The sequence below is a fragment of the Pristiophorus japonicus genome, chromosome 1, assembly GCF_044704955.1.
Source record: "Pristiophorus japonicus isolate sPriJap1 chromosome 1, sPriJap1.hap1, whole genome shotgun sequence".
In the NCBI taxonomy this organism is placed as follows: Eukaryota; Metazoa; Chordata; class Chondrichthyes; family Pristiophoridae; genus Pristiophorus; species Pristiophorus japonicus.
Window position 1 is genome coordinate 397,731,029 of NC_091977.1, and position 21,397 is coordinate 397,752,425.

At 42.7% G+C, this 21,397-nt stretch overlaps 1 protein-coding gene across 1 annotated transcript in view; it reads left to right on the plus strand.

Moving 5' to 3' along the window:
* Positions 1-19,851, plus strand: part of cops5 (COP9 signalosome subunit 5) — a 45,458-nt gene extending 25,607 nt beyond the window's left edge. Inside the window, exons 6-8 of the mRNA XM_070875357.1 lie at positions 2,060-2,171; positions 18,627-18,775; positions 19,233-19,851. Coding sequence (XP_070731458.1) covers positions 2,060-2,171; positions 18,627-18,775; positions 19,233-19,323 — 352 coding nt within the window. The 3' untranslated portion in view covers positions 19,324-19,851. The remainder of the gene's footprint in view (positions 1-2,059; positions 2,172-18,626; positions 18,776-19,232) is intronic.
* Positions 19,852-21,397: the final 1,546 nt, after the last annotated feature.

Consider the following 21,397-nt stretch of genomic DNA (forward strand, 5'->3'; position numbering starts at 1 on the left):
CTTGTATCATGTGCATTTTGTGTAAATGTTGCACTTTAGAGTATTCTCTGACTCACCGTGACCAACTTCATGTAAAATATATTGTATTATAATATGTATTGGCAGATCTCCTGTGGCGATGCTCATGATGAGTCAGAGGATACACTGATGAAATAGAGATGTTTATATCATAGAGGGGATCGCATTAGTGCATTGATTTACAGGAGCAGAATAAGTCAAATACCATTTTTATTAAAAGATATTCTAGAATTTTTACTGGTGCTTTCAATTGAATTCAGCAACTGTGATAATTTTGTGAATCTTGTAAATATGTGGCCTTTCGGAATCGCTAAGAGATCATTGAACCCGGGCACAGAGATGTAATTCCCTATTTTAATAGTGGATTCTGTCTTTATTTTTTATATACTACTTGGATTTAATATTAATAGCTAAATAGCAAACCATGTAACAATTGGGAAGCAGTGTTGATTAGATTATTGGAGTCTCTCTGCAGTGCAGGTTGAGGAACTGGGAGGTGCAAAACTGAGGCATTACAGTGGGATGGTGTAATTACTGCATGATGTTTCCATAGGCAGTGCCATTATAAATGTGGACATAGTAATTTATAAGGAAAGTACATGCAGAAGTAAGATTTTTAATATCTATAACATATATACTCACACTTCCTATCTTCAAAACCTTATTACCTGTCATCATATTTTTGTCACACTTTTGTTAATAGTTATACCATTATAAATTCTTGTATCCATATTTTTAATGGAAACTGACAATGCAAACTTGTCTCACCATAATTACACCCTCCCTCCAGCAGTGCCACTATAGTGGCTCAGCTTTGTATCTCCCAACTCTACAGCCTGTACCGCAGAGAAATATCTAATTAAAAATATTTAGTCTCTTAAGTTCTAGTCCAGTTATTCCCGACTTCTCCTGAAGACTACATTTGGTCCTAACTCCTCACGTATATAGAATTTACATATGGGAAAAGTTGACATAAGTGAGACGACAGGAAGAAAGGTCTGTAGACTGAAAGTGTGTGTGGATGTAATTTTTTATCTGTCTGTCCAACTATCCATCCATCCATTAGTTATCGCCATGCACAATTTGGTAGGTGAGTAGGCAGATGAGTTACTTTCAGGACTAATGCCTCTGTCACTCTTCAGCAAAGTACCGAGGAGATTTTCTAAAATGGTTTGTATGAGATAGTGAGGATAGACTTCCACTCCAACAGTCTGCGGTTGAATGTGTTGGTGAGGCAGAGTGCTGCCTTTCGATGTATGGTATATTTTTGGTCTAGATGCACTGAAGCTTGCAAACTATTAGTCACCAGTAGCTGGCGATAAAATATACACAAACAAAAGTACAGTATTGGATTATCTTGCTTGAGAATTTAATTTTAATCCTATCTGTCCCTCATTTTAAAAAATGATTTAAAAAAAAACTTGGATCTTTAACGAGCGTTTTGATGTCAACATCCCAGCAAGTGCTTCACACAGAAGTTCAATGACTGTTCTGTTAAAAAAAAACTTAGCAGCTACTATGCGGCAGAAGTATTCCACAGCAGTAAGAATGGTTAATCTGTTTTGTGGTTGAGGGAGAAATGTTTTCCAATACACTGAAAAGTCTCCCCTGTTCTTCAAAAAGATATTTGACATACACCTGAACCATTCAAACAGCAATGGATGAGGCCTTCATTTAAAGTCATCGAAGAATGGCATCTCTGATGCACTGGTGTGTTGCCTATATTATGAGCTCAAGTCCTGTAGTAGATCTTTGCTGGACCAAGATGAAGTGATTTTCTTTGCAGAAGGGGGTTCTGCTAAATGTTCGCAAGTATATTTTACCTTGCAATCATGTTCATACAAAGCAGGTGGTTGTAGCTAAGTCCATTGCCTAGTTGTTTCTAGCTAAAGGAGGGCATTATTAATGCTAATAGACAACAGAGGAAGATTGAATAATAATGAACAGTATTTCACATCCTAGTGAAATTATATTACAGATTATATACAATCAGAAAATGTTTTGGTTTGATGTTGTGTTCTGAAGGATTTTCTTTCTTTAGGTATTATGCCCTTGAGGTTACTTATTTTAAATCATCTCTGGATCGTAAATTACTTGAACTTCTGTGGAACAAATATTGGGTGAACACACTCAGTTCTTCAAGCCTGCTCACGGTGAGTTATCTACACCTCTGAATTGATATAATTTGAAGTGGTGATGAAAATAATGAAAAAAAGGTATTCTACTTCTTTGCCGGTACAACAATACCTGTCGTCTTCACTATTTCCAGGAATTCTTTTTCACTGAGCGCTTGAGGCCCATGTGCAGATTCAAAACTCTAGACTTGGTGTACATTTACATTACAACTGTGGCAGTGTGGTTTTGCTTTGTGCTGGCACTAAGATTATATTATAAAAGAGTTTAGTTCCATCCTGACATTGGAGCGAAATAGAGTGAGACTGTTTGGAGTCTTGCTCCTCTGCTCCAATTAGATCAGTCCAAACACATAGCTACAGTTGTCATACCTACTGACCGGGTCTAGCTAATGGCCATAAATTGGGTTGGGAGGGGGCGGGGAAACAGTGAGGGCAAAAATTGTAACTATGGCTTTTTTATAAATCCACAAAATACTTTTGATTATGTGCTGTACACGTCTTGCACAGAGCTTTTGTTCCACACCCTCTATGAAATCCAAATTAATCTTTGCCATGCTATTGTTTCACTTCCTCTTAACCTTCTTGCAAGTAATCTGAGCATAGTCTTTGAGTATGTTGATATGAAACTTGTTATATTTGCTAGTATTTTAGCTTTTACTTCCAGAGCCACTATGATTATTTTCATTAAATCATCGGGCCATTTCCCTTTCAACTGCATGATTTTACAGAAATCAACAAGTTAATTTGTTGCAAAAGCAAAATCGGAGTGCATTTGTTGCCTCCTCTCCCCTGTTTTTAATTAATTCTGCTGGAATCTCACCAACGCCTGTGGCCTTTCCATTCTTGAGCTAATTTTTTGCAATCATCACTTCACACTCGAGGACTTCAGGACCCAGACAATCAATTTCCGCCTCCTCTTCCTTTCAAATTTCAGTGTCAACTGGCTTTTCCTCTTTGGCATACAGTTCTTCAGCATATTCTTACCGTCTCTTTCTTCAATTGGGTCAGTGAATAGTTGTCCATATTTATTTTTAATTGCTTTAATTCTCATTCCTTGTCTATGTAAATGGATATCTTATTACAAATATGGTCCAGAAATTGTGGGCGGAGGCTTCCCGTGGGCGGATGCCTCCGACCTGAAAAATGTCTACGAACTTGCCTGGAGATTCATAGACTTACGATCTTTAGCCTCTACGCGCAGGTACGTAGGCACTTCGCACGCGGTCCTGGGATCACGTGGGCCAGCCCAACCAATCAAAGTAGGTGTATTCCCATTCATACTTGTGGTGAGTTCCGTATGTATGGAAACACCATAAGTATGAATGGGAATACCCCCCAAAACACACACACTAATACATATATATATATATATATATATTTTTTTTTTTTAATTACATATTTAAAATTAATCAAAATGGCATTTAGTTAATTATTTAAAACAAAAATTTAATTTTAAAAATAAATTTACATATTTTAAAAGGTCTAAAAAATAAACTTGCCTTATTTAACAAGATTTTAAATGTTTAAATTATTGAGAAAAAAAATATTTTTCTGTCCTTTAAAAGTCTTGTGCTTGCTTTTATCAGTCATAAGAATTTCACGGGGTTTCTTGCCCGATTGCAAGTTCTAGGTTTAGGCACATGCGCTTTGCATGCCTAAACCCGGAACTTGCGTGGCCCCTACTGGCTCGTACGCGCCCATAGGGGCTGCGAATTCAGGGTCATTAAGTCTGCAAAGACCGACAATTTGATTTCATGTTGTCAGATTTTTGTCACACTTTCAATATCCACATTTGTAATGAGTTTTGCTTGCTTGCAAAATTCAGCAACTTCACTGCATTAGTGTAAAACTCCAGGACTGCATGCCCGGTTGTATCCAAGCCCAGGACTGCTCCCATTTCTACTAAAGTGCAGGACTGCTCTAAGTACAACTATTCCCAGTTCCCCCTCATTATCATCATCATAGGCAGTCCCTCGAAACGAGGATGACTTGCTTCCACGCAAAAAAAGGATGAGTTCACAGGTGTTTCAATGAAGGACCTAATATTCCAGGTCCTGAACTACATCCTGAAGGGTGGAAGATGCCTGTGCGTGGATTTTTTTTAACGTGTGATGGCCATTGCACACCAGCCACCGCACGGGCTTGACAGAGCTAGGTCTTGGTCCAGTGGCAAGGGTTATCCAAGACGACTGGAGACTCGGGGTAGAGCTGTTTCTAATGGGGGGCAGGCAAAATGCCTGGACTTCTCTCCTTCGTAACACAGCGCTGTTGCACCCACTGTAATTGGCAATGCTGCGATGTGACCGAGATGGTGTTCCAGCCTCGCCAGAGCGAGCTGAGCACTCAGTCCTTACAGGCTGGGAAAGCAACTTCTGTATCAGTGGGCTGACATTTCCTAAGCAACTGGGGCGGGGAGGGAAATCTGCATGTGGGCATGAGTGGTGAATTTGAAACAGTCAGTGCTAGGAGTCTGCCCCGTCGGGACCAATTGCCCAGTGCAGGAAGCAGCAGCATATTCACAAATCACTCCGGAAACAGCCCTCGTTAAGGTAATGGTGGGTTCAGACAACACTTCACCCAGAACACAAAACAATTGCATTTAATTAGCGTTTTTGCATCAACTTACAAGAAAAAAAATAGAAATCAAACTTGACCCAAACGTAAACTGGTGGGTTGTTAAACATATTCTTCATGCTCGCAGCAGGCTTTTGGTACCTTGAGGTTGCAGAAAACTATAGCCAATTTCCTCCCTCAGCCTCAGACACTGCACGGTGCGGTTATCCATTATTCTCGTCCGACCTGACCTGGTCGTAATCCAAATTAATTCCACTCCCAGGCGTTGCACCTCAAAAAGCAAGGATCACAATCTTTCCTCCAACTGCACACCATGGGGCGGGGTGGGGGGGGGGGTGCCAATGGGCCCCACATTCCCTCTGGTGGGAATCAGTGGCTGCTGACCCAACCACTCATGCATCAGTTCGAGAGCAAGGGATGGTGGGCGTTCAGTCCAATGTGGTCAGTTTTGTGGCTCTGGAGGACATGTGTGTGTGAGAGATATATCTCAACTCGCACAGAACACTCGCCTGAAAATGGAAGGTTCATTTTGAGGAAGCAGTGGGGAGTAGAGGTATGTAGAAAGATAGAGATGTTTAGGGAGAAGATTGCAGAGTGCAGGGGTTGGTGACTGAAAGCTTTGCCACCAATGGTGGACCAGATAGAGTGAGCAATGCACAAGGGGTCACAATGTGAAGGGCAGAGGGTGTGAGTTAGGCCAAAGGGAGGTTGGAAAGGTAGGATGGAGCAAGGCAATGGAGATATTTGTAAGCAAGGACAGAGAGTCTTATGGATCACAAAAAAACTTGATAGCTTGTCATGGCACCACTTTCCACCTCATAGGCTGGGCAGGTTAGCCTACCTCACTGAAATGAATTTTCATCATTACATTTTTTTTTCAATGGGAAAAAACATCAATGGAGCTTATCCTGCCCACAAAACACATAATGCAAAACTCTGTCAAATTGTCAAGGCTTCTGGTATTATCAGAAGTAGACAGCATGAAGTTGGGCAAGCATGAAAAGGGGTAAATTTTTAAAAACTGTACACTCCACTACTGCTAAATATCATGTTTTGGTGCAACTTGCATACCACCTCACTGTGAGTTTCAGCTTTGAAATGAAAAGTGTTAAAATTGAAATACATAGATAAAGGAAAATTATATATAGAGAATCCTCAAAGTACCAGTAAAAATCCAGAATTGTATCAGAAAAAATGGAATTTGATCTATTCAGTCACTGTATATTCAGAGGCCCTTATATGACACAAACACCCCTATTGTAAAGTTGTGAATTCCCTGGCTCACTGAGCAATGCCACAGGAAATCTACTAGTAATATATTCAAAATCTTGTGTCTGTGTGCCTTTTTTGTCATTTGTCTTATAATTGCCTATGTCTGCATTTATAATGGGAACTGCCAATGTAAACATGCTGTACTGATGCCTTCCTACCATTGAGCTGCTACAGAACCACCTCTGGTGGAAGGGTATATTTACAGTTTATGTTGGCAGTTTCTATTACGAATATGGACATTGGAAATTTTAATGGAAATATAAAACCAGGACAGAATCTATGGGCTAGAAATTCGGTTCAGTATTTTTTTCACCAAAATTACCGTTATAGCTATCGGGCCCGATATTTAGGCCTTAATTTGCACATCGGTAAAATTCAGCGTTGCACAAGGATTTGTGGCGCAAACCGCGAATTTCAGCAACTTTAGTTCGAGGCAAATACTGCTGCGAGAGGCCTTGGGAGGGGGGGTAAAATACCCCCCAAAAAATTGGGGGGAAAAATTCACAGAACATTTACAAAACACTTATGTATCGAATCGCTGAAAAAGAATTAAAAAATAAAAACGTTAACATATCTTTTTGCAGATCTTCATACTTACCACTGCTGGCAGGGCTGCTACGACAGTTTTTTCCCTGTTGGTATTCTGAGCGCAGAATACGGGTGTGGAGAGAGCCAAATTTCTTGCGAAAACGCTATTTCGATTGTTGCATGACGGCGCTCCTCTCCCAGTAGTACGTGGAAAGCGCCATCGCACAAAGGTCACTGAATTTCCCACCGAATGGTTTTTGCCAAAAAGGGTGAAATAGCACCAAAAATCCGGTCTCAAAGTTGCCGAATTTCTAGCCCAATGACTTTAAAATGGGGACTAAATTAGGTCTGCATTCCATGGTCCAATTATCCCCTGCCTTCTAACCCCGCCTCACTTGAAGACTGCACTAGTCTTGACTCTCCATATACAATGCCACAGGATATCAACATGTATCAATAAAACTACTAAAATATTAGAAGTATCTTTATTGCACATTAACCTACATAAATAAACAAAATCATTGCCCTTCTCCATTCTTCTAAATTATTCCCTTCTAATTTTATTATTTTAGTTTTACTCTTATTTCTATCCAATTTTCTTTAATGTAATACTTGTTTGTACTTTATCCAGTGTCTTCTAGATCCCATTAGCCTTATGGTTGCAGAACCATGTTTTTTAAAAATAAATTGTAATTTTGGTGATTTGGTGAAAACTATTTCCAAATGTCATTTTCATTCAATTGAGGCATAGAACTATGATGATTGGCAGTCATGTCAAATTCAAAGACCGATCAATCCTTGTGATTTTCTAGTGTAATTAGAGTAATACTGCTGGACGTGTTATCTCATCTGCTACAGTAGCAGCCCAGTAGGGCACAAACGAGGTCCGTGCAGTTTTTTAAAAAAATATATAAAACTGGTAAAGCAAAAAAGCCTGCAATCCAGTTATAGCAGTTCTAGGTTACCTTTGTAATCTGTATATATTTGACTCCCAAATTCAAATTGTAAGACTCTGTTCAGACATTACCATGCAGTAGTTCTTAATTAGCATTAATGTTTTTTTCTTTAAAAAAAAAAATCTCTCATCATCTTATTCATAGGCTCAAATGAGCTGCCCAATTGATCTTTCATCTACAACCCCTGTGCTTGGTAGAACAAGTGACATGGACCAAGATTATCAGGGACAAAAAAGTACATAAATTTCACAGCAAATCTTTGTAATACTATCTTAAGTTTGTCATGGATCAATGATATTTCAGACCATCTATAGAAAGTCTTGACAGCCTAAATAAACCTTTATTGTTGGAATGCGCCCGGTAGTCTGCAGTTTTGCACAGGCTTGTTTAATACCTAAAGACAAAACAAATAATGCCATTGTTGATTAAATGAAGACAGATTATCTGTTTATATATGGTCTACAGCAGGCAATGGAATTTAACGCTGGCTATCTTTAAATGAAATGATGCCAGTGTCAATAAGTAGTGTAGAACAATAACTTGTAAGGTTGGAGTGAATTTCTTGTTTCATTGCGATTGTTCTTGAGCTGGAGTGATTATATATTCCTGTTGCTTATTACCTGGTACATTATTGAAAGAAACAGAAATCACCATGTCTTATCACACTACCATATGAATTCTCTTAGAAATTGTGTTAGAATTAAAAATATAGATATGAGTGAAAATGATGCTTCTTTGTCCATATTATCAACAAATTTGCCTGTTAAGTTCCCTCTCCAGATTTCTCCTAGGAACCTGAAAAAAAAAGTGTTGCGGCACATTATATGTCGAGGCATTGCACAAAGTATATAAGCATAATTATAAACATCTACATCAACTGAGATTGTTAGACATTGAAGATATGTAATGAATTTGTATCACTCATGTGATTTAATTAGATATAGAAACTGGGACAGAGCCTGCTTTTCAATATTGGACTTGGCCCCTGCAATTATCCGAGTTATTTCTCTGGGCAAAATGTGTGTGTTGATCCAGTAATTTTTTGGCGATTTAGTCCAAATTCCTATCTGACACATTAGCATTGTAAACCCATATTACATTTTAAAACTGCCAGTTAGGGAAGGAATGCTCTTGTACGTTATGTTGCTATGATGTGCATCTGTTATGTTCCTATGAAGTGCGGCTCTTACTGTGGTTAATGGTAAGATTTACACCTTTTTTTCTAATTTTGCAAAAATCGTTTGATCTTGACTTTGTGACCGTTGTTGCGTGGTAGTTATTGATAAGTAAGAGTGGATCCAAGTGAGCACAGCCCAAAGTGCTTCCCTCCAAAGATTTTTTTTTGAAGTACAATTACTGTCACTGGAGTAAATACGACATGTCAGTTTGCACACAGCAAGGTTTTATAAACAAGTGACAAGAATAACTTCTTAATCTGTTTTAGTGATGTTTCCTCTTTCAACCAATAAGAGGAGAGCTTCATGCTCTTTTTTGAATAGTGTAATGGATCTTTTATATTTACCCAAACAAACAGAACAAGCCGAATGGAGCCTCAATTGAACATAGAATCAAAAATAATGCTGCACAGAAACAGGTCATTTGGTCCATCAAGCTTTCCCCACTTAAGGCACCGAGTCTAATTTAAAGCTCTTGCTTGTTCCCCAACCACCACCACCACCCGCCCCCCCCCCCAAATTTTTATATAATTCTTTAATACCCTTTTAAAAGTACATAGATTCTACATCAATAATGTTTTGTGGCATAGAATTCCATATTCTAACAATCTGTGTAAGTTTTTTTTTCTAACCTCCCCTTTAATTCTTTTTCTGATTATCATAAATTTGTGCATACTTGTTACCATCTCACTAACCAATGAAAACAATGTATTTACCCTGTCATAACCTTTCAGGATCTTGAAGACCTTTTATCAGGTCACAATCATCTTGGTCCTTTCCTCTGTGCAGATTTTTTGAAAACTGTGGTCTAAGTCACCACTATTTCTTCTCTAGCATCCCTCAGGATCTTCAGATGTTAATCACTAGGGTCCTGAAATTCATCATACTACCACCCACTTACTGCCCAGAAATGCAAATTTGATTTAAAAAAAAAATCAATTACTGCCCACTTACCGCCCATATTCCCGCCAGTGAGAAATTCATCAGATATTTATCGTCGGCGATAGTCCATACTGCCCGCCTATCGGAGAAGGCCCAAAAACGCAAATTTGATCAATAAGATCCATTTACCGCCAGGCCTAACTACCGTCCTGAAAAGTACGGTCTTACCTGATCTTAGCCGATCTTAAGCAGACAGTACGGACGCCATTTTGAAAACGGGTGTGTTTGATGAAAGGCTGCAGGAGACAGGAGGACGAGGAGGTTCGAACAAAAGTCAACCCAGAACGGAACCCTGTGGGACACCACTACTCACTTCCAACCACTCTTAAAAGTTGTCCTTAACTTCTACTCTCTTTTCTCCCTCATAACCAATCTTTAAATCCAGTTTGCTGCTCACCAACCCACTGATTCCACATCCCTTAATCTTCACCAATGATCGTTTCCTGTGTGGTAGCTTGTCAGAAGCTTTCCTAAAGTCCATTTACACTACATTCACTATGTTTCCCCTATATTATCATCTTACAGATTCTGAGAGATCTGTCAAGAGCGATCGTTCCTTTTGAAATTCCTGCTGGCAACTTCTAACTTTTCTTTCTTGATATGTGGTAATTTCATCCTTAATTAATGACCCTAAACTTTTCTCTACCACAGACGTTAAGCTAACTGGCCTGTAATTATCATCATCATCATAGGCGGTCCCCCTATAATTATGTGGATTAGTTCTGTCTCCCTTTTTTTAAAAAAAAAAGTAAATGGGACTACCATTTCTCAACAGTGTCTGCCCACAAAGCTCTGGACATGAGGTGATCAAGCCGCCAATGTACTCAAAACACTTTCCATTCATTCCGTGTACAGTTTCTCATCCAAGTACAAAGTCATCTTTCCAATTAGTTTTTTTCATGTTTTTATTAAATACATGAAACTAAGAGGTAGCAGTACATTTTAGAAGTCTTAAACACAATTATGTCTGTCTTTTTCTTTTATGTTGTTTGGATATTTAATTGGTCCACGGCAGGAGTGTTCAAACTGCAGCACGAGGGCCACATATAGCCCTGGTCGCTGGCAATCCAGCCCTTGACGCCCGGGCAACTCATTCATATTTATGCTTATGTTTCTTCTTAATTGGTTTGTCCTGTTTGAATTGTGAGGGTTTGGAGATTTTGGAAAGTGCTGTTCTTGGTGCTGTCTCCTAATTGATGGCTAAATCCAGTACCAGCTAAATCTAGTATCAGCAAAATGAAATTAATACAAATTAATAGGAACGTAGATTTAAGCTACATATGGCCCCGGAGCCCATGGTACACATCTATATGGCCCACGAATATAAAAGATAGGCTGCCCCTAGTCAATGGTACAACAATCTCTTGAGGTTGTTCTGACTCTGGAACTTTCCCCAAAAAACTGGCCTAAGTGTAATAGTGCTGAGTGTTTTGGATTAATGTTCAGTGCAGTGTGCCAGTGACTCAGTAAAGCAGGTAGGGTTGACTGTAGAGTTAGCTTGTGTTGCAAATTTACGGGAAGAGTCTCCCTTTGATCGCGCATGCGGAGAACTCGGCCTCTGATCTTTGCCAAGTCTAATGGCCTGCACCGCCCGCTACACCCCGATCACGCTGCTGCCCGCTACATTACCATGAAATTCGCGCTGGAGGATCTCAGCGGCAGCAGGCTGTAAAAAATGAATGGCCACCCGAATACCACCAAGAAACTGGCGGCAGCGGCACATCATCAATTTCGGGCCCTAGGTCTCTGTGATTGTCTACCTTAAGTTTGATTTGACAGTTTTAGTACCATTTCTCTTTTAATAATAACCCATTGTTTTACACTGTCATTCAGTACTTCTACAATCCCAATATCCATCTACTTCATGAAAACTTAGGCAAAGCACTTACTTACTGGTATCTCTGCAATTGCCTATCTCTTAGTTTTATCCCTACCTTCACTGTCGTTTTACTACCCATATGGAATCCTTATTTTTTGCTTTTTATGTGTTTAGTTATTTTTCTCTCCAACAGTGCTACACTCCCTTAGTACTGAAGTCTTAGTCTAAATTATGTTCAGAAGTCCTGGAGTGGCCAACCTTCTGACTCAGATGAGAGTGCTCGTTTTATTTATATATATATATATATGTGTGTGTATGAAAAGGAGATCTTCTAGAAGCAAAAGTCTTGGCTGTGATACTAAATTAGTACTTTGCATCTGTCTTCACTAAAGAAGAGGATGCTGCCAATGTCAGAGCAAAGGAGTAGGTATTAGAGAAATTGGATAGGATAAAATAAAGAGAAAGTACTTAAAAGGTTGGCATTGATCATAGTACAAAAGTCACCCGGTCCAGATGGGATGCATCCTAGGTTGGTTGAGGGAAGTAAGGGTGGAAAATGTGGAGGCTCTGGCCACAATCTTCCAATCCCCCTCAGGTAATGGAGTAGTGCCAGAGGATTGCAAATGTTACACCCCTGTTCAAACAAGGAGATAGGGATAAACCCGGCGACGACAGGCCAATCAGCCTAACATCAGTGGTGGGGAAACTTTTAGAGACATTAATTCGGGACAAAATTAGTTGGCACTTGGGAAAATATGGGTTAATAAATGAAAGCCATTGTTGGGACCACTACTGTTTCTCATTTACATAAATGACAGACTCAAACTCAGTGCAAAGTGATGAAATCTGATACCAAACTGGGAGGGTGGGTGAACCAGAAGAAGCAGCAGCTCAAATTATAGAATGAGTTAGACATAATAACTACATGGGTAAAACAATGGCAAATTAAATTTAATGCAGACGAGCAAAGTATTGCATGTAGGAAAGAAAAATGTGCGACACACCTACTCCATGAATGGTGTTAAATTAGCCAAGAAAAATAGGAGTCTTAGTAGACTTAATACTAAATCTGTCCAAACAATGTGGAATTGCAATCAATAAAGCCAGTAAAATGTTAAACTCGATTGCCAAAACAGTAGAATAAATCAGAGGAACTCATAATCAAATTATACAGTGGTCTGGTCAGACTTTGGTACTGCATCCCGTTCTGATCACACAGATGCTGGGGTGATAATTGAGCACAAGGGAGATCTTAGTCAGTACCTCGGAGTCGAGGATGACTTGGTTCCACACTAATATAAGTTCTCGGATTACTGATAAGTCCACTGCAGACTGGGGCAGACGGCGGTTGAAGGCACGGGTGGGTGGCGTGCTTGGGGTTGTCGGGCGTTCCTTCCACTGTTTGCGCTTGGCTTCCGCGTGCTCTCGGCGAAGAGACTCGAGGTGTTCGGCACCTTCTCAGATGCTTCTCCTCGACTTCGAGCGGTCTTGGGCCAGGGATTCCCAGGTGTCGGTGGGAATGTTGCACTTTTTCCAAGGAGGCTTTGAGGGTGTCCTTGAAGCGTTTTCTCTGCCTACCTGGGACTCGCTTGCCGCGTCGGAGCTTTGAGTAGTGTGTTTGTTTTTGGAGTCTCGTGTCAGGCATGCGGACGATGTGGCCCGTCCATCAGAGCTGATCGAGCATGGTCAATACTTTGATGTTGGCGATGTTCACCTGAGCGAGAACACTGACAGTGGAGTTGCAGGATCTTGCAGAGGCAGCGTTGGTGGTACATCTCCAGTGCTTTGAGGTGCCTGCTGTACATAGTGCATGTCTCTGAAGCATACAGGAGGGCGGGTATCACTACTGCTGTGTAGACCGTGAACTTGGTGCCGTGTTTGAGGTCCTAAGAACATAAGAATTAGGAACAGGAGTAGGCCATCTAGCCCCTCGAGCCTGCTCCGCCATTCAAAAAGATCATGGCTGATCTGGCTGTGGACTCAGCTCCACTTACCCGCCCGCTCCCCATACCCCTTAATTCCCTTATTGGTTAAAAATTTATCTATCTGTGATTTGAATACATTCAATGAGCTAGCCTCAACTACTTCCCTGGGCAGAGAATTCCACAGATTCACAACCCTCTGGGAGAAGAAATTCCTTCTCAACTCAGTTTTAAATTGGCTCCCCCGTATTTTGAGGCTGTGCCCCCTAGTTCTAGTTTCCCCTACTAGTGGAAACAACCTCTCTGCCTCTATCTTGTCTATCCCTTTCATTACTTTAAATGTTTCTATAAGATCACCCCTCATCCTTCTGAACTCCAACGAGTAAAGACCCAGTCTACTCAATCTATCATCATAAGGTAACCCCCTCATCTCCGGAATCAGCCTAGTGAATCGTCTCTGTACCTCCTCCAAAGCTAGTATGTCCTTCCTTAAGTAAGGTGACCAAAACTGCACGCAGTACTCCAGGTGCGGCCTCACCAATACCCTGTACAGTTGCAGCAGGACCTCCCTGCTTTTGTACTCCATCCCTCTTGCAATGAAGGCCAACATTCCATTCGCATTCCTGATTACCTGCTGTACCTGCAAACTAACTTTTTGGGATTCATGCACAAGGACCCCCAGGTCCCTCTGCACCACAGCATGTTGTAATTTCTCCCCATTCAAATAATATTCCCTTTTACTGTTTTTTTTTCCAAGGTGGATGACCTCACATTTTCCGACATTGTATTCCATCTGTCAAACCTTAGCCCATTCGCTTAACCTATCTAAATCTCTTTGCAGCCTCTCTGTGTCCTCCACACAACCTGCTTCCCCACTAATCTTTGTGTCATCTGTAAATTTTGTTACACTACACTCTGTCCCCCTCCTCCAGGTCATCTATGTATATTGTAAACAGTTGTGGTCCCAGCACCGATCCCTGTGGCACACCATTAACCACCGATTTCCAACCTGAAAAGGACCCATTTATCTCAACTCTCTGCTTTCTGTTAGCCAGCCAATTCTCGATCCATGCTAATACATTTCCGCTGACTCCGCGTACCTTTATCTTCTGCAGTAACCTTTTGTGTGGCACCTTATCGAATGCCTTTTGGAAATCTAAATACACCACATCCATCGGTACACCTCTATCCACCATGCTCGTTATATCTTCAAAGAATTCCAGTAAATTAGTTAAACATGATTTCCCCTTCATGAATCCATGTTGCGTCTGCTTGATTGCACTATTCCTATCTAGATGTCCCGCTATTTCTTCCTTAATGATAGCTTCAAGCATTTTCCCCACTACAGATGTTAAACTAACCGGCCTATAGTTACCTGCCTTTTGTCTGCCCCCTTTTTTAAACAGAGGCTTTACATTGGCTGTTTTCCAATCCACTGGTACCTCCCCAGAGTCCAGAGAATTTTGGTAGATTATAACCAATGCATCTGCTATAACTTCTGCCATCTCTTTTAATACCCTGGGATGCATTTCATCAGGACCAGGGGACTTGTCTACCTTGAGTCCCATTATCCTGTCCAGCACTACCCCGTAGTGATAGTGATTTTCTCAAGGTCCTCCCTTCCCACATTCCCATGACCAGCAATTTTTGGCATGGTTTTTGTGTCTTCCACTGTGTAGACCGAAGACCTGGTCTACAAACACTCTCTTCCTCAGGCGATAATTGAGTGCTGATGATCATGCAGCGAAAAAAACACAAGACAGATCCCTAGAGTTAGAAGTTTGAATAATGCAAAGGAGGTGCCTGAGTGGTGATCTAATAGAGGTATACAAATGGCTCAGAGATGTGGACCATGTACAGTAGACACCTCAAGTTGCTGAAGAAATACCACCAGCGATGTCTCTGCAAGATCCTGCAAATCCCCTGGGAGGACAGACGCACAAACATTAGCGTCCTTGTCCAGGCCAACATCCCCAGCATTGAAGCACTGACCACACTTGATCAGCTCCGCTGGGTAGGCCACATAGTTCGCATGCCAGACAAGAGACTCCCAAAGCAAGCGCTCTACTCTGAACTCGTCCACGGCAAACGAGCCAAAGGCGTGCAGAGGAAACGTTACAAGGACACCCTCAAAGCCTCTCTGATAAAGTGCAACATCCCCACTGACACCTGGGAGTCCTTGGCCATAGACTGACCCAAGTGGAGGAAGTGCATTCGGGAGGGCGCTGAGCTCCTCGAGTATCGTCGCCAAGAGCATGCAGAAATCAAGCGGAAGGATCGTGTGGCAAACCAGGCTCCCTAGCCACCCTTTCCCTCAACGACTATCTATCCCACCTGTGACAGAAAATGTGGTTCTCGTATTGGACTGTACAGCCACCTAAGAACTCATGCTAAGAGTGGAAGCAAGTTTTCCTCGATCCCGAGGGACTGCCTATGATGATGACAAGATGATAAAGCCTTCCTGATAAAGTGCAACATCCCCATTGACACCTGGGAGTCCCTGGCCAAAGACCACCCTAAGTGGAGGAAGTGCATCTGGGAGGGCGCTGAGTACCTCGAGTCTCGTCGCCAAGCGCAGGCAGCGGAAAGAGCGTGCGGCAATCCAGTCCCGGCAGTCCGGTCCCACCCACCCCTTCCCTCGACGACTGTTTGTCCCCCCTGTGACAGAGACTGTGGTTTTCGTATTGGACTGTACAGCCACCTAAGATGCTAAGACTAGAAGCAAGTCTTCCTCGATTCCGAGGGACTGCCTATGATGATGATGACAAGATGATTTAAGAGAATGGAAAAATACTAAACTGGTAAAAGTCACATTTATGATTGATGACAGGAAATTCTTCTTTACAAAGAGTAATCAATGCATAGAACCTCTCAAATAATAGTGAATAATTACATGGATTACACATTCAGGAAACAGTTGGATCCTGCAGTGGGAGAAATGTCCATCATTATCATCATAGGCAGTCCCTCGAAACGAGGATGACTTGCTTCCACGCCAAAAAAGGATGAGTTCACAGGTGTTTCAATGAAGGACCTAATATTCCAGGTCCTGAACTACATCCTGAGGGGTAGAAGATGCCTGTGTATGGATTTTTTTAACGTGTGGTGGCTGTTGCACACTAGCCACCACACGGGCTTGACAGAGCTAGGTCTTGGTCCAGTGGCAAGGGTTATTCAAGACGACTGGGAACCTGCTCTGCTGCATGGACCTAGTGCGCAAACATATCGCAGTGTGGGCTGGCCCGTGCTGCCCCTGGCCCTGAACTCGTGCCTCTCCTGGGCCCCGATCACATCCCTCCAGTCTCTTGCCGCTCCTGCTGTATCTGCTCCAATCACCGACCTGGACCTTGATGATGCCACACTTCGCTGCCGTCGCCCTCCTGCACCAGCTTGCGCTGCTCCCTGAAGTAGTATGCCTCCACGCTGCTCCTTTTAGGGTCCCGACCTGCCGCTAGTGTTCTCACGCAGGTTGGGGTCTCCACGCTACTCCCAGGCCGCTGCACCTCCGGTCCGCGGAGGTGCGGGGGAAATGTAGGGTGCTTTGGAATTGATGAATCAAATTTGGCTGAATGGTCTTCCTCATCTATAATGATCTTGGGAACTTCAAAAACATACTTAACAAAGGAATACATGCACACAGTATCTTTCCCTTTCCTAACTGGAGTTCCTGTTTTAACAAAGAAGTTGAATTGTGAAACCAAACAAAGCCTCTCATGATCTGTTTTGTTATTTAGAAAGAAACTCAGACTTGCATTTATATCGTGTCTTTCACAGCCTCAGGACATCCTGAAGTGCTTTACAGCCAATGAAGTGTAGTTACTATTGTAATCATCATCATCATCATAGGCAGTCCCTCTAACGAGGATGACTTGCTTCCACACCAAAAGGGATGAGTTCATAGATATTTCAATGAAAGACTCGATAATAAACGCGGCAGCCAATTTGCGCACGGCAAGCTCCCACAAACAATATTATGATGACCATATAATCTTTTTTTTAGTGATGTTGATTGACGGCTAAATATTGGACAGGATACTGGGGATAACTCCCCTGTTTTTCTTCGAAATAGTGCCAGGAGATTTTTTACCTCCACAGGATCTTGCTTTAACATTTAATCCAAAAGACAGCACCTCTGACAGTGCAGCTCTCCCTCAGTATTGCACTGGAGTGTCAGCCTAGACTTTGTGCTCAAGTCTCTGGAGTGGGACTTGAACCCACAACCTAGTGACTCAGAGGTTGAGAGTGCTACCAACTGAGTCACAGCTGACTCTAATTACTGACACTGGAGAGACAGAGAAGGAGACACTGATACAGAAAGAACTACACAGAGAGAAAGCGGCACAGGCAGAGAAACAGATACCAATATTATTCAAGAAAACAGTCACAGAACATCAGATGTAATGTTTGCAGAGATTGCTTAAACTACAAACCAGTGCTGCCAGACTTGGGGACCCCTCCTTCAAAGCTGTAAGGCTCATGCATTCCATCTCCTTCTCCTCTCACTACCGACAGACACCATGAATCCACCAGTGAGCCAAATCCCACATTCGATTGACAATTCTGCCAAATCACTGGTTACCCCCTCCACAATAATGCTGGAATCCTCCAATGCTACCAAACTCCAGCAGCTCCTCTGCAGTGCTGCAAATTTCAGGGCTCCCACCCCAGAACTGCCAAAGACCAGGAGTATCTCCTCATCCTACTGAAATGCAGCACCATCCTTGGTGAAGCCAAAACTCACTCCTCCACCCAATACTGCTAAATACTAGATATATTCCCCCATATTACATATCATATGATATGTATATGATATCACCTTGCTGTGTATTCCCAACTTTAAAACTTACAAGTTATAAAAATGCAATACATAGGTAAATTAATAGCTGTATATATAAGAAAACAGAAAAAGTTGACTGAGTGAATACAGATGTAAGATTTGTTACATATTATTGGTTGACCTGATTTAATGTTGCATACAGGAATTTACGGACAAATGCAGACTTCAGGTGAAAGAGGGTGAGATGATGGGGGATTTTTGAACCAGGCTGCACTAATCTAATGATCCTCATTTTGAAGTTGTACATGGTATTTTATTACCTCTATACATTTCTATTATACATTCTCATGTTCACATTTATAATGGAATCTGCCTATATAAACATATGCCACATTGTTATTACACTCTCATCAATGGAGACACTGATGATCATTTGAGTCTCCAACCCCCAGCTGTATTGTAGAGAAATATCTTATTACATTTCTTGTGTCTGCATTTTTCATTGCAGAATGCTGATTACACCACAGGCCAAGTCTTTGACTTGTCTGAAAAGTTGGAACAGTCAGAAGCCCAGCTTGGTCGAGGCAGTTTTATGCTTGGTTTGGACACCCATGACAGAAAATCTGAGGACAAATTGGCCAAAGCTACACGAGACAGGTAAGGGTGTACACATCTTAAAATCTCACATTTAAACCTACTAAACCATATATTGTTTGTTGTACATGTACCCAAGAGTTAGTTCAAAAGTTACTGAGATTAAAGTTGCAGTGTTCCACAGCTCAATTTCTCTATTTTTAGAATTAAAATTTACTATTTATTGGACAAAGTGGAACAATATAAATTTATTTATTATTATTTTACAAATGTAAACTTTTTCGATTTTTGTCAGGACTGTTGGAGGAAGGAGAAGGAAGAGATAATATTGCTATGTGTAGTGATTATTTGAAAGCAAGTCCTCCGGCACTGTAGCATGGAATTACTTTGTCTTTTCACCCCTCCAGAAGGCACCTGGCCTACACTTGGTGACTAGTTTGATGATCATTCATTGGTGAAAATGAACTCGATTTTAGCAGATCCAATTTAGTCATTTTTATTTGTACTGTTTGTTTTCCAGCTGCAAGACTACCATAGAAGCAATTCATGGTTTGATGTCTCAAGTTATTAAGGATAAACTGTTCAACCAGATCAATATACCTTCTGCTTAATGTACTGAGTCTCAGCAAAGGAAACTCCTTGTAGAATGTGCTTGTGATGCATGAAGAGACTCCTTACAATTTCAACTTCTTTAAATAGACAACATCTGTAGTTATTTCTCCAGAATGCTGGTGACCCGTGTATTATTACAAGAACTAATGGCTGTTTGTCTTAGTTTTCATTATCTTGACTGTTCATTTTAGACAATATTACCAAAACTTTACAAAATAGCATTTGTCAGACCATCTCCCTTTATTATTTGTAAACCCACTTCTTCTTTGGGGCATCAGGAGTCCAGTATAACACAAATTCCACTATGGAGCTTCTAAAATAGAAAAGTGTGAACAGTGTGTGCTTCAGTGTGTTATTAAAACAAGTTAATATACCAGAAGTTGTACTTCATTTACTTCCTTTCACCAAAGACATACAGTGATTACATCTTCCAAAAATAGTGCACTGTTTTACAATTAACCCACTGAGAAATCCACATTGATTCTAAACCAAGAGGTATAATAGCAATAAATGATTATTTTACTTTTTACTGCTTCTGTGTGCCTGTGTTCTATTATAAAAGCAATAACCCAACCACATATCGGGCCCAAGTTTCCACATGATTTGCGCCTGATTTTTAGGAGCAACTGGTGGAGAACGGACTATCTTAGAAATCGCAATTCTCCACATTTTTTTTTCTGCAGTTCTAGTCAGGTAGAACAGTTCTACTTTGGAACAGAATTTTTTCTTCAAAAGGGGGCGTGTCCGGCCACTGACGCCTGATTTCAAAGTTTCCACAGTGAAAACGTACTCCAAACTAAGTTAGAATGGAGCAAGTGAAGATTTTTGTAGAACTGAAAAAACCTGTTCTACACATAAAAAAATCAGGCGCAGGTTACAAATTAGGCATCCAGAACAAGGTGGGGGGGAGGGGGGGAAGGGAAGTCATTAAATTCTACAATAAATCCTTATTTATACTTCTACAAATATTATACAAATAAATCCAATCTGAATAAAAATTTATAAGCAAAGAAAAGATTAAATAAACCATCTTCCTACCTGTGTGAAAATGCTTCAGCCACGGAGAATTCTGCAGTCAGCCTGAGGCGCCCGTTCTTCCCGCGGGGGGGGGAGGAGGAGGCGCCCGTTCTTCCCGCGGGGGGGGGGAGGAGGAGGCGCCTGTTCTTCCCGCGGGGGGGGTAGGAGGCGCCCGTTCTTTCCCGCGGGGGGGGAGGAGGAGGCGCCCGTTCTTCCCGCGGGGGGGGGGGGGAGGCGCCTGTTCTTCCCGCGGGGGGGGGGAGGAGGAGGCGCCTGTTCTTCCCGCGGGGGGGGTAGGAGGCGCCCGTTCTTTCCCACGGGGGGGGGAGGAGGAGGCGCCCGTTCTTCCCGCGGGGGGGGGGGTGAGGAGGCGCCTGTTCTTCCCGCGGGGGGGGTAGGAGGCGCCCGTTCTTTCCCGCGGGGGGGGGGGGGGGGAGGCACCCGTTCTTCCCGCGGGGGGGGGGAGGAGGAGGCGCCCGTTCTTCCCGCGGGGGGGGGGGGGAGGAGGCGCCTGTTCTTCCCGCGGGGGGGGTAGGAGGCGCCCGTTCTTTCCCGCGGGGGGGGGAGGAGGAGGCGCCCGTTCTTCCCGCGGGGGGGGGGGGAGGAGGCGCCTGTTCTTCCCGCGGGGGGGGTAGGAGGCGCCCGTTCTTTCCCGCGGTGGGGGGGGGGGGGAGGAGGCACCCGTTCTTCCCGCGGGGGGGGGTAGGAGGCGCCCGTTCTTTCCCGCGGGGGGGGGGGGGGGGAGGAGGCACCCGTTCTTCCCGCGGGGGGGGTAGGAGGCGCCCGTTCTTTCCCGCGGGGGGGGGGGGGGAGGAGGCACCCGTTCTTCCCGCGGGGGGGGTAGGAGGCGCCCGTTCTTTCCCGCGGGGGGGGAGGCGCCCGTTCTTCCCACGGGGGGGGGGGGAGGAGGCGCCCGTTCTTCTTGGGGGGGGGGGGGGGGGAGGAGACAGTGAGAAGGCTGCAAGTGCTGATGTGCTGATGGCAATGTGCTTTTATTAAAAAAATGTTCAAAAATTAAACAGCTACAAAGAACTACAAAAATGGGCGAGTGCCAAT